Source organism: Delphinapterus leucas, chromosome 2 (assembly GCF_059928025.1).
Source record: "Delphinapterus leucas isolate spDelLeu-1000000601 "Yukka" chromosome 2, BTC_Dleu_Yukka2, whole genome shotgun sequence".
In the NCBI taxonomy this organism is placed as follows: Eukaryota; Metazoa; Chordata; class Mammalia; order Artiodactyla; family Monodontidae; genus Delphinapterus; species Delphinapterus leucas.
In genome coordinates, this window is record NC_143130.1 from 144,269,438 (window position 1) to 144,282,349 (window position 12,912).

Consider the following 12,912-nt stretch of genomic DNA (forward strand, 5'->3'; position numbering starts at 1 on the left):
AGAAATATTCTGCACAGGAGAATAGCCATTTTAAAGAACTTCAAAGGTCCAGTTTATAATCCCAACTCATTCTGCATCTAAATACAGTTCCTTACAGTTTGGAAAAAGATGAGTTTGGCACCTTTATTTCTATATCCCTCGTAGCTTCTGTTGAGCTCAGAACCAAAAAGTTTGTGATTTTTATTTCTTTGCTTTTCAGAAATAATAGAGAGTAGTGGAAGAAATATGGTATAAAGAACACAAGATAATAACTCCACATTTATTTAGAACTTACAGTGTCTAGGAAGTGTGCTGAACACTTTATCTTGAATCCTCATAGCAACTCTGTGAAATGGGTGCTATTACTAGCCCCGTTTTAAAATAAGGAAATTGAAGTTCAGAAACATCAACAGTTTTCTCAAGGTCTTGAAATAGTAACAGAACCAGGATTCATGTTGAGATCTGTGTGATTTTAGAGCATCAAATTAAGGCCCATGGGCCGAATTTGCCCAGGCACCTGATTTTGTAAATAAAGTTATATTGGAGCACAGCTATGCCCATTCCTTACTGGCTTGTGTATGGCTGCTTTCCTGCTACAACAGCAGGGCTGAGTAGTTGTGACAGTCCGTATGGCCTGCAAAACCTAAAATATTCGGTCTGACCCTTTACAGGAAAAGTTTGCTGATCTCTGTTGCAGAGCGATGACAACAAACTCCCTCCTTTCCTGCAATAATAGGGTAGATATCTTAGGCATCATTTAAACACACTGTTCTTAATATAATGCCCTTCACTGTGTTTTCAGAATTGTCACACTGAATTTCTAGAATGGGGACGTTAACTCCCTTCTTTTTTCTTTTTTGTGGTACGCGGGCCTCTCACTGTTGTGGCCTCTCCTGTTGCGGAGCCCAGGCTCCGGATGCGCAGGCTCAGCAACCATGGCTCACGGGCCCAGCCGCTCCGCGGCATGTGGGATCTTCCCGGACCAGGGCACGAACCCATGTTCCCTGCATCGGCAGGCGGACTCTCAACCACTGCGCCACCAAGGAAGCCCAACTCCCTTCTTTAATTCAAAGAGTTGTTAGATAATGTATTTGAGCTACTTTGCTAAGGTATAAATGCTATAGAAATATAAAGTCATATGAACCCTAATACATTCTTTAAATTGGTACTTAACAAATTCTCTGCTTGATTTTAATACAGTTTCCAGAAACAATGTACATAAATCCCCAAAATGATATATTTAGAGCTGGACTGGAAGGGACCTCTAAAGTTATTTATTTCAACTATTTGTTATTTCAGTGAGAAGACTTGAGGTCTGGAGACATTAAATGATGTGCTCAAAACTAAAGTTAGTGGCAGAGCCATTAATTTAAAAATACAAGAGGTTTGGTGGGGGGTCTTTTCAGTTTTTTTCCCCACAGATATTGCTTAAGGTTATATACATTAAATATATTCAATTGTTTTATGTAATTCATAGTCTAATACAAGAGTTCTAGAGCAGGAACATATATCATTAGACATGATTCATGAGATGTATCTTTAAATTTAGATTAGATTTAGCAAATCTGGAAACCATTTTCTTTATGCAAAGAAAAACTTATTCATTTTTGTTTGTTTTTTTTTAGTTTAAACTTATTCATTTTTAACTATTAGTGTAATATTATTAAACTATAAGTGTGAGATGCTCATTCTTTATGACACAGAGACATATTATGAATGTATCACAAAAATTCAAGAATGACAAAAGTTTGACAGTTTTCATCACGGCATTTAATCTTCCATTCACCAGAATGTCTTGAATGATGCTTATGGAAATATGGCACGCTATAATGAAGCAGTCTCCAGGGCCATGGGGATCATCACTGCCCTTGAAGCCATCATTGCATCCCATAGAGTAGACCTTGATAATCCAGAAGAATCAATAGAGATGCCTCGCCGCAAACAAGAGGAACTGAAGTCCACAATAGCAGACATCCAGGACCTCACCGAGAATTTGGGGACTATATGCAGCCCAGAAGCTAAACGACAACTTGAGTGTACTTTACAGGAATTAGTTTCTAAGGACTCAGCCATGAGGGAGGCAGCCAAAGTAAAGGAAGCTGAAGTAGAAAGGTAGGTACTTCTTTCTAAAGGTAATGCTTTAAGAACAAAATATAGATTTGTTTATAATTAACATGTACACATTAGAAATAATTTGGAAAATATGGAAAAGTAAGAAAAAATCTCTAAGGAAAACCATGGCAAATATTCTATTGCATTTATTTCATTTTTTCTTAATTAATATTGAGTACTTAAAACAGAATGTTTATAGAAGTCTGAGTATGGTATAAAGAATGATGATAAAACAAACACCTTTGTACCCAAAGGTTCAAAGATAAACATCATGATTTTTGAATTCTCTTGGGTACTCCTTCCTTCTCCTCTCGGAAGTAACCATTATCCTGTTTTTTATTTACCATGCCCTTGCTTTTAAAAATATTTTTACTACGTGTTTGTGTCCTGTTTTCATGTATATGTATTCTTCTGTGACTTCATTTTTTCAAACTTACCATTATGATCCTGAAGTTTATTCATGTTTTTGTCTGTAGTAAAATATTCACTCACCCAGCTGTTGGTAAACATTTGGGTCGTTTCTAGTTTTTGCATTCACAAACAGTGCTTCTAGGAACATTTGCAAATGCAAGAGCTTCCTTTGGGTGTATAACTAGGATTGTGATTGCTGGGTCAAAAGGTATGCACATCTTAAATTTTTAATTCCAAATGATTTTACCCATTTCTACTCAAACCAGCAACATATTAATGTTCCAGTTGCCCCATATCCTCACCAACACTTAATGTTGTGAGATTTAATTTTTGCCAGTCTTATGGTTAAGTGATACTTCATTGCATCTTTATATACTTCAATGCAAATACTTCAATTTGCATCTTTATTACTGTTAATGAATTTGAGCCTCTTTTGTGAATATTTCTTCATCTTTCATATTTCATCTTCTGAAAAATGCCTGTTCAAGACAATTTTTATTGGGTTGTCTAGCTTTTTCTTATTGATTTGTAGGGATTTATTCTACATTTTGAAGGCTGGTCTTTGTGTTATATGTGTTACAAATTATCTTTACAGAGGGGATGTCCTAATAAACATCCATCCTGGGTGTGCTCCGGGCTTTATCCTCTGTCCCCAGCATTCCAGGTGAAGGTCAACAAAACTGAAACTTGACAGATGTCCTCAAAGTGAAAAACTGGCCTTGGAGCTTAGCTTATTTCTCTGTATTTCCACTTTTACATAGTTTGGGGCCTCTGAATATTCCTTAATTCTTTGCCAGTTTATTATTGTGTTTTAAGAATTTTTAAAAATATATCTTTGATACCTAATTTTTTATTGTTTTCAGTGGGGGATTTAAGTTGTATCTATTTTGTATACATAATTTTATTCATAGTGTTTTTTTTTAATGTAGCACAACATTGTACTATATAAAAATAGGCTGCTTTTACTTTATAAAATGAACTCTTCCTTATTGTAACAAAACTTCATATAAAAGCAATTGTAATTATTATATAATATTTTATAAAACGGATTGTTGTAACTTACTTAACCATATCTTTTGTTAGCATAAAGTGTGTTCTGATTTTTGCCATTTTAATTAACAGTCTAATAAGTAAAAAGATTTTACTGTGTAAAAGGTTTTATAAGGTATAGGATAAATTTCTTATGTTAGGATTGATTCCTTAAGATTAATTGCAGAAGTTGGATCAAAAGATATGAGCATTTTTAAGACTAAGTGGTTTTCTACAAGAATTGTACCAATTTACACCTTATTAGCAGTGCTCAAGAATGCAGTTTTCCAGTTTAGGTGTTTTAGAAACAGTCTTATCTGCCTGTTAAAGTTTGCATTAAAAGTCTCATGCAGGTCTTTTGAGGAGGAGGTAGTCAATAAATATTTGTTGAAATACACTGAGTAGCAAAAAGAGAATTACATTCTGTTTTTTACTAAGTGTTCAGAATGCATTCTGGGAAGTTCAGAATTTATTGTACTAAATAAAATTTAACATCGCTTTTTTTTTCTAACTGTGTCTCACTAGGTGTCTTGAAAATTACAAAGGCTATAGAAAAATAAAAGAGAAAATTTGCACTAACCTCAGCCAGATGGAGACAGTTCTTGGGCAGTCCATGTCCCCATTGCCAATGTCATACAAAGAAGCTTTAGAGCGCTTGGAACAGAGCAAGGTAATAGAACTTGCAAATCTCAGTAAGACTATGTACAAAAAATTGGCAGAAAGCAGGTGGAGGCATCAGGGGATGTGGCTCCGTTATGACCCACAGAAATCTTCATCCTGAGTTGTACACTCAACAAAATTCCTAAACCAAAAGCCATGGGGAAAATGAGGCATTGGTTCTGAGAAATTTAATCATTTGGGTTCACAGGACAGTCTTCTCCCCAGTAGCTCCTGTCCTTATTAATCATTCTTTCTAAAGCGTTACCTTGCATGTTGTTTTGTTGGACATCGCTGGATCAATGACAGAGCATTTAATGCAACTTGCAGAAATGCTAAATTCTGGTTACTTCTTATACTCTATTACTGAGCAATTTTAGTTTTTACATATATTCATCTGTCACAGTGTATGGTATTATGTATGTTATTAGCATTTGGATGAGGACATTCTAAATCATCTGTGCTTATCATCTACCACAAAACAAACAAACACAAAACCAAAAAATATAAATAATGTGTTGGTGGTTGATTACAGTAAGCATTGTACAAATTAGCTATCTAGTAAAATACGAGACTTACATTAAAATAAGAAAATGAACTTCTAGGATATTTACCTTGGAAAACACATTTTTACTTAGAAAAATTGGTTTATAGGTCATTATTTGTCCCCATAGTTCCAAATTCATGTACAATATAATAATACATAGATGCTTCTCATCTGTCTCAAATTGACTTCCAAAAGGACTAAAAAATGGATTATGTAATACTTATGGATGATTTTAAAACATTAATTGTTCAAGATTAAAATAGTTTATAAGTTTCAGGATAGTTCTGAATTCAGAAAACTTCTATCCCTCCTATTCCTTTTCTTTTCTTTCTTAAGGCCTTGGTGTCAAATCTTACGTCAGCCAAAGGAGAGCTCATGAAAGTACGACAGGTCCTCAGACACTTGAGACCCATGTGCACAGATAGTGACAGCCTCTGTTTACTCAGAAGCACATCTGCTCTATGGGAGAGATGGCTGAGTTTGATGGAAGCTGTTAAAGAATGGGAGTTGTGGTGTGAAGAACTGAAGCAGGAGTGGAAATTTATCCATGAAGAAGTAAGTGCTTCATTTGCAACAGTCAAACTGTACAGTTTACTAACACATGTCATTTCAATTGTTTTATTATTTTCATTTTTTTTAAAATATAAAACAAGTCCTCAACCTGTACCATTTGTTTACATCACGTGCATGGAACATGTAAATGTTTATAGAGGTCAGGTCCTAGCAAAATAATCTCCAAGGAATTGTTCAAGAATGATTCTAATTCTTTCATGACAGTGGCATTTTTTTGGTGTCAAATAATTCTTAGAAATAAGTGGCTACTTGCTTACATGAGCTTTAAAATCTTTATCGTGCAGATAAGCTAAGCCCTCTTAAAAATATCTCTCTATCACACTAGAGGTTAGAATAAGGTAATATTCATAATAACCAGTTAATTTTGAAATTAATTACAGTGGTTAACTGTGGAAATTAACTACTATTGTTAATAAGTATATTAACAATAGTATAATAAGTATATTAAGTTAATAAGTATATTGTTAATAAAAATATGTATGATGTTCTTTCTGAAGACTGGCTCAAAGAAAACCTCCATAATATATATCGATCACAGATGTTAATTTAACCATGGTTGAGGCCTTAGGCATCCCATACATTTAGAAAGAAAATTTAAAATAGTATAAAAATATCTTAGGGTATTCTTTAATCTTTCCAAAGGACCAGGTATAAATGAGGTACAGATCAGAACATTAAATGAAAACCCTTCTCTCTTATTCCTGTTAAAATTTCTGCTGAATTTACTTAAGACAAATATAATCAATACTTGATTAGCAGTAGGTCACATTGCCTTAGGATTTAAACGTTTAGCACTATCATATTTTCCTGCTTAAAACTTGTTGTTCTTGAAAATGAATATCATTTTGATGGTGCTGTTGGGGTTTGGTTAGTAAATAGTCTCCTGAATGTTAAAACTCCAAGGAACTTTGTAAATTGTCCTTTTAGCAGGGCCGCTAGCCTCCAGCTCTTTCCCATCCACAGTGACACGGTTTACTGAGGTCCTTCTGTGCAGTGTGTTCCTGTGTGCTGTGCTAAGAAGGCAGTTCAGGGAATTCCCTGGTGGTCCAGTGGTTAAGACTTCACACTCCCACTTCAGGGGACCCGGGTTCCATCCCTGGTCAGGGAACTAAGCTGCGAGGCGTGGCCAAAAAAAAAAAAAGAAGAAGGCAGTTCACACATGATGCTGCTGAATCTTGGCATGGCCCTCAGGAGTTACCTATTATCACCATTTTCTAAATGAAGAAGCTGAGGCACTGAGAGATTTAAGTTGGTACAAGCCTCCAAGCTAGTGATTAAACTGGGGCTATGGGCTGGGGCCACATCTGTTTTGCTCACACTGTAATTTTAGAATCTTAACAGGGCTTTGCACTTAGTGGGCACTTAGTATTTGTTGAGGGACAGCTCTTGTTCACATCCAGGTTTAGGCTAATCCTAAGATTATTGTTCTTTTTATTTTATTACATTATCTTTCTCTTGCCCTCTACCCACTGGCAATCATATTTTAGTAGTTATTTAATAGTAGTTATTTTTGTAGTTATCCATACAAGCATTTGACAATATCTGCTAACAAAATGTGTTTTTCAAAGAATGACACCAACAAAATATGTTCTCACGTAATAACAATAATAACAACAACTGCTAACACTTAATGGGCACTTAATTGAGCACGTGTCAGGCATAGTTCTGAGCACTTTACATGTATTTACATTTATCCTCGCAAGAATCCTATGAGGATGAGATTATCATTCTCATTTTATAGATGAAGAAAATGAGACACAGTGAGATTAGCTTGCTCAACTTCATAAGTGATAGAAGATTCAAATGTACACTCTGTTTTTAACCACTAAACTGTCAACTTAAATGATTTTTACACATGCCAAGTTGCTGTAAGATTTTAAAATAGCTTTTATCCATTCAATAAAAATTATATCATTTAAATACCTGTACATGCAAGATTCTGTTGGCATGGCTGGTGATTTTACATGTGACAAAATGAATTTCTGTTTTTAAAAACGTCTGTACTAATACAACAATCCAGTATCTTTATGAAGAAAGGTTTTGTGTAAGTAGATTTTTGAAAACTTAAATGCTTGTTTAAATTTACAAATTCAAAAATTAATTTAAATTTTGATTTACCGTTTTTTTCCCCCTAAAATCTTACCTCCCTCTTTTCTTAAGCAGAATCTGCTTAATTTAATTATTCATTTCTGGTTATTCAGGATCATCATTTTATGCTTCACTGATCACAATGTGCTAGAATAAAGGCATGTCTTCAAAGATATGGGAGGGGTAAGGCTGTCTTCTTCCCCTTGTACCCAAGATCCAAAAGCCTTTCCTGTTTTAGCTTCTACTTTGGCTGCTTACAGGTTTTTCTGTTTCCGTCTCTGTGTTTACTCTTGGAACAACTGTGGCTCCTTCTCCCTTTCTAGACTCAACTTTATAAGTGACTGTGAACCTAAAAGTTTTATAACCTTTCCAGGGAAAATCATCCAGGGGCTGAAGAGTGAATGCATAATCTTTGTGGCAACTATTTACTTATTTGGGGGCTGCCATCATTCTTTTTGGTATAAAGTTTGCTGCGTTTTGACAAGTGCATGCAGTCACATGACCACCAATGAAATCAAGACTTAGAACATTTCCCCCACCCAAGAAAGTTCCATATGCCCCTTTGTAGTCAGCCCCTTCCATTACCTCCAGCCTGTGACAATTGTTAATCTGTTTTGCCATCTTCAGAATGTCATATAAACAGACTCGGATAGTTTGTGGCCTTTTGAGTTTGGCCTTTTTTCGCTAAGCATAATGCATGTGAGATTCATTCATGCTGCTGCTTGTATCAATAGTTCATTTCTTTTTATTCCTGAGTAATAGTCTGTCAGACTCATGCACAGCAGTTAGTTTATCCATTCACAATTTGAAGAATTGCCTGGCTTTTGGATAAAATTATTGTCCTAAAAAAATTATTCTTCCCCCTTGTGTTCTCCTCCTAATGACTTAACAGCTGTACAGCAGAGAGCAGAACCTGAGACAGGGGCTTGTAAGCAGGTGGTTTATTTTGGAAAGTGATCCAAGGGAACAGGAATGGGAGATAGGAGAACTGACACAGGAAAGGTTAGAGCCTTTAGTCGCTTTACTCTTATTGGATCCTGGTTGCTGCAGTTGCCCATTTATGGTTATCGCTGGCCATGGAAGCACCAAGAGATGCTCCATAAAGTCCTGGATTACGGACATAGTTCTTTCAACCCCAGTGTATATTGGAAACCCTAGGTGGACAGTTACCTCTGTCAACATAGCAACTCCTTTCTTTGCATGCTGGTTCTTTGGTGGGGGAGTGAGGGGACTGCAAAATGACCCAGTAGAACCTGTATCCCCTTCCCTGGTGGAAGTGTAGCTGCCTGCTTGAGAACTAGGACTTCAGTTCAACTGAATTTAGGTTTGAGGGGATGGAAAGCACAAATTCCATAACTGGGTCTCTTGGAGAGGGGCCAATCTACACATGTAGATTGGGTACACATGTACTCATGGATTCTAGTGATTGGGGACCCAGCTGGAACCTATGGCCCAAGTGACAGGGTAGCTTATGCCATAGCCTGGTCCTGCAGCACTGCAGCCTCAGCACTGGCGGCGTTCTGATGAATGGATCTGAGCAATAGTCACCACTGTAGCATACACGGCCGCCAAAATCCCAGAAGGCCCATCCAGTGCCGCACCTCTTTCTTGGCAACAGAGGTGCAAGACTGAACAACTTGATCTTTACCTTATAGAAGTCCCCTGGCATGCCCCAGACTATGCCCCCTGGGAGCTTAATTGATGCTGGGGTTCCTGAATTCTCATAGGCTTTATATCTCACTCTCTGGCATGTCTTACTGGGCATCCAGGTCCTCATTTATCATTTCAGTTAGCATGATATCATAAATGTAGTTGACCTCTGTGATATTCAGTAATGTCAAGATTGCAGGATGGCTGACTCTGTCTGAACGTAGAGCAGGAATGTTGGCTATGCTGGGACAGAATGTGGTAAATGTACAGTGCTGCTGACGAGAGCGCCAGAGGATTTGAAGAGGGAATGAGAGGGATCTGATATTCTGTCTTTGGTTCTGAGTTTCAGGGCCAGTAGAACTCCACTTTCTAGATATTTTATTTATTATTGATAGGTTATGTATTTCTGAGTTCTGCATTTAGCTGTGGTTGAGAAAGACATGAGCAGTCCAGTAATTTGGGCTGCTTTCCCATTGGTGTAAGTGAGTGACAGGGTATTGAGGGCTTACTTTTTTGAGCATTGGATGTGAAAGAAAAGAGACCTGTAGAAAAAATGCCCAACCTCTTCTACTTCATGGATGCAGTTTGGTGGAGCTCATTCTAACTAACTTATGGGTATCTCAGTCAGGAGAAATAATTGCTTTAATAAAGCAACTGAAATTGGAAGGAGAAAGAAATTATGAAAATATTCAGTAGCATTTCCTTCAGCTCATAGCAGCAATACATTTTGTTTTTTTTGCGGTATGCGGGCCTCTCACTGTTGTGACCTCTCCTGTTGCGGAGCACAGACTCCGGACACGCAGGCTCAGCGGCCATGGCTCACGGGCTTAGCTGCTCCGTGGCATGTGGGATCTTCCCGGACCGGGGCACGAACCCGTGTCCCCTGCATCGGCAGGTGGACTCTCAACCACTGCGCCACCAGGAAAGCCCAGCAATACTTCTTTTTAATCACACATATACATGATCAGTAGCTGGGAACTATGGGATTGGGATAGTGGAGAGATAATACTCCCAGCTGTAGGAAGACAAATATTACCTTGAACTGAGATGTGGCTTTGGGAATCCTTTGAAGAGCCAGTATGTAAAAATTATGATTGCTGAGTCCCGAAGTGGTAAGAGTATATTTTACTTATTTTAGCTCCCTGTGTTTTTTTTTTTTTTTTTGCTTACTGAATTAGATTGAACGAGAAGGAATTATTTTAGATAATCTTCAAGAAGAACTCCCTGAAATTTCCAAAACAAAAGAGGCAGCCACCACAGAGGAATTCTCGGAGCTGCTGGATTGTTTATGCCAATATGAAGAGAATGTGGAGAGGCAGCAGCTGTTACTGGCCCTACTTCTGCAGCGCGTAAAAAATATCCAGAACACTCCTGAAGGCTTAAGACCTATGGGAACTGTTTCTGCATCTCAAGAGATTATGTCTATGCAAGAACGATGCCACAAGTAAGATTTATGAAAAACTATTAAGGAAATGTGCTTGACAAACTCAGGAAAAATTGAGAAAATATTGAATTTCTAGAATATAAAAATATTATAGAACAATGACAAATGATATGACAGAATCAAGTTGCGTCAACACTGATAGGTATAAAAATGATGGAAATTAATTTTTTTTATTGGAGTATAGTTGCTTTACAGTGTTGTGTTAGTTTCTACTGTACAGCAAAGTGAATCAGCTTTACTTATACACATATCCTCTCTTTTTAGATTTCCTTCCCATTTAGGTCACCGCAGAGCATTAAGTAGAGTTCCCTGTGCTACACAGTAGGTTCTCATTAGTTATCTATTTTGGAAAATATTAATATTAACGATAATTAAAACAAGCACACATTTTCCATCCTGGTGTTTCAAATTTTTTTAAATGTTTGCTGTTTTTCTAACTTAGTAATACATGTTCATTATAGGAAGTTTAGAGAATGTGGATAATTGTAAAGATTAATATAAAAACCACCTTTAATTTTACTACTCATCAACAATCACTACCAATCACTCATCTTTCTTACTATGGCTGTACTTTTAAAAACATTGTGATCATAGTACTATACTGTTTTATATTCTGCTGAACCGTTTATAAGCATATTATATTTATTTTCCTATGCTATTAAATGTTCTTTAAAATATAACTGTAATATTTCACCATGTGGATATGCTATAATGTATTTAACCAAGTCCCTAATATAGAACCTTTAAATTATATGTAATTTATTTTACTTTTATAAAAACACTGTAATGAATATTCTTACGCTAGAATCTCTTTGTACATCTGTGATTACTTCATTGAGAAAGATGCCAAGAAGTATGATCATCAGGTCAAAGGATATATCACTAATATCTTTATAGCTAGAAATACTTACCAGATAGTTCTCAGGAAAGATTTTCCCTACTTAAACTCCTCCAATAATATGATGGCTGCATCCACAGTAAATGGGGTCAGCTTGGATAGAAAGGCTAATTCCGTCATCTATGACTCCAAGGGCCCATGCATGACTTCATTCACACCTCTGAGTCACGTTCAATTGAACTCAAGGATTACAAGGAAAAAAATATGGCAATTGGAATGTAAAGTGTGAAAAGAAGATATTTTGGGATGAAAGTTTTAGAGAGTTTTTTTTTCCTCTCTTTTTTTAAATTAATTTTTATTGGGGTATAGTTGCTTTACAATGTTGTGTTAGTTTCTGCTGTACAGCAAAGTGAATCAGTTATACGTATACATATATCCCCCCTTTTTTGATGGAGTGATAGAATTTGATGTATGTTTGTATATATAGTATATAAACCATTGAAAACTGGTACTTTTCTCTCAGGAAAAAAACCTTTTGTGAGCTATGCAGACATTGTATTAATTGTTGAAATAAAACTATTACACAGAAAAGCAGGATAGAGGAACAATTTTATTCTGATGCTATATTTTAGGCTTTTCCAGAAGGCTCAAAAAAATAAGGAATTGATACAGAATGAAATACAAGAAAGACATGCCTTTACAAAAGAAATAATTACTTTGAAGAATTCATTTCAGCAGACTACAACCTTTTTCCAAAATATGGAATTACAAGACCACCCAGAAAAGGCAGAACAGCTTGAGGTAAGTGAGGAATGAACTAGTGAATGTGGCTGATACAGATCTGAAATCTTGAGTCCAAAGTTCTTGGAGCAGAGGTAACCCTGTGGCTAGTGTAGAGGGAATCTAGAAGAAGAAGAAAATGTGGGCAAAGGCCCTGTGGCATGGTGTGGGCAGAGCCACAGGAGATCAATATGGCTGGAGTACAGAGAGCAGAGTTGGGACTAGGTCAGGAGGTAGGCCAGCAGCCCTTTTCCAACCACATTTCAAGTGTGTTTGGTGTACAGGGGTCTCAGACCACTCTTGAGTAGTACGTAGGACTGCTCACTTTATAGGGTATAATATCTAGTCTCTGAGAGGGATAGAACTGTTTTTACTCACAGCACTTGCCACCAATTGTGTGAGGCTTTTTTTTCCCCACAGCAACCTATTCCCCAACTCTCCAGACACCAACTGGGACACCAGTTCAATTCTGACGCTAACTATAAAGAGTTAGTATCGACCCCCAGGTTAAGGGCTCAGTCCCACAAGTCTGCCCCTGCTTCAGATGCCACCCGTACTTCTTTTTTTTTTTTTTTTTTTTTAACATTTTGAGAAATGCTTTATTCAAAAATCTCATGTAAATGTTGTCCTTCATAACTTTAAAAAGATGTTCAAACAGAAAAGAGTTAACTTTAAAAAGCTATTGCATAGAAAATGACACAATACAAATAACAGATTTTACTTTGATATGTAAATATAAACTAGAATAATCTTGATTACAGAGAGACAAAATCATATGCCTCCATAGAAGAAATTTCTTTGGTT

At 36.6% G+C, this 12,912-nt stretch overlaps 1 protein-coding gene across 21 annotated transcripts in view; it reads left to right on the plus strand.

Annotated features, from left to right (window-relative positions):
• Window positions 1–12,912, plus strand: part of SYNE2 (spectrin repeat containing nuclear envelope protein 2) — a 348,050-nt gene that overhangs the window by 181,483 nt on the left and 153,655 nt on the right. For all 21 annotated transcript variants that reach the window (XR_016392190.1, XM_089907796.1, XM_089907794.1 and 18 more), the window contains 5 exons: window positions 1,769–2,091; window positions 4,057–4,201; window positions 5,072–5,290; window positions 10,225–10,490; window positions 11,961–12,129. Coding sequence is in view for 20 of the 21 variants with exons in the window: in XM_089907796.1 (XP_089763922.1) it covers window positions 1,769–2,091; window positions 4,057–4,201; window positions 5,072–5,290; window positions 10,225–10,490; window positions 11,961–12,129 (1,122 nt within the window). In the remaining variant the exon portion in view is untranslated. The remainder of the gene's footprint in view (window positions 1–1,768; window positions 2,092–4,056; window positions 4,202–5,071; window positions 5,291–10,224; window positions 10,491–11,960; window positions 12,130–12,912) is intronic.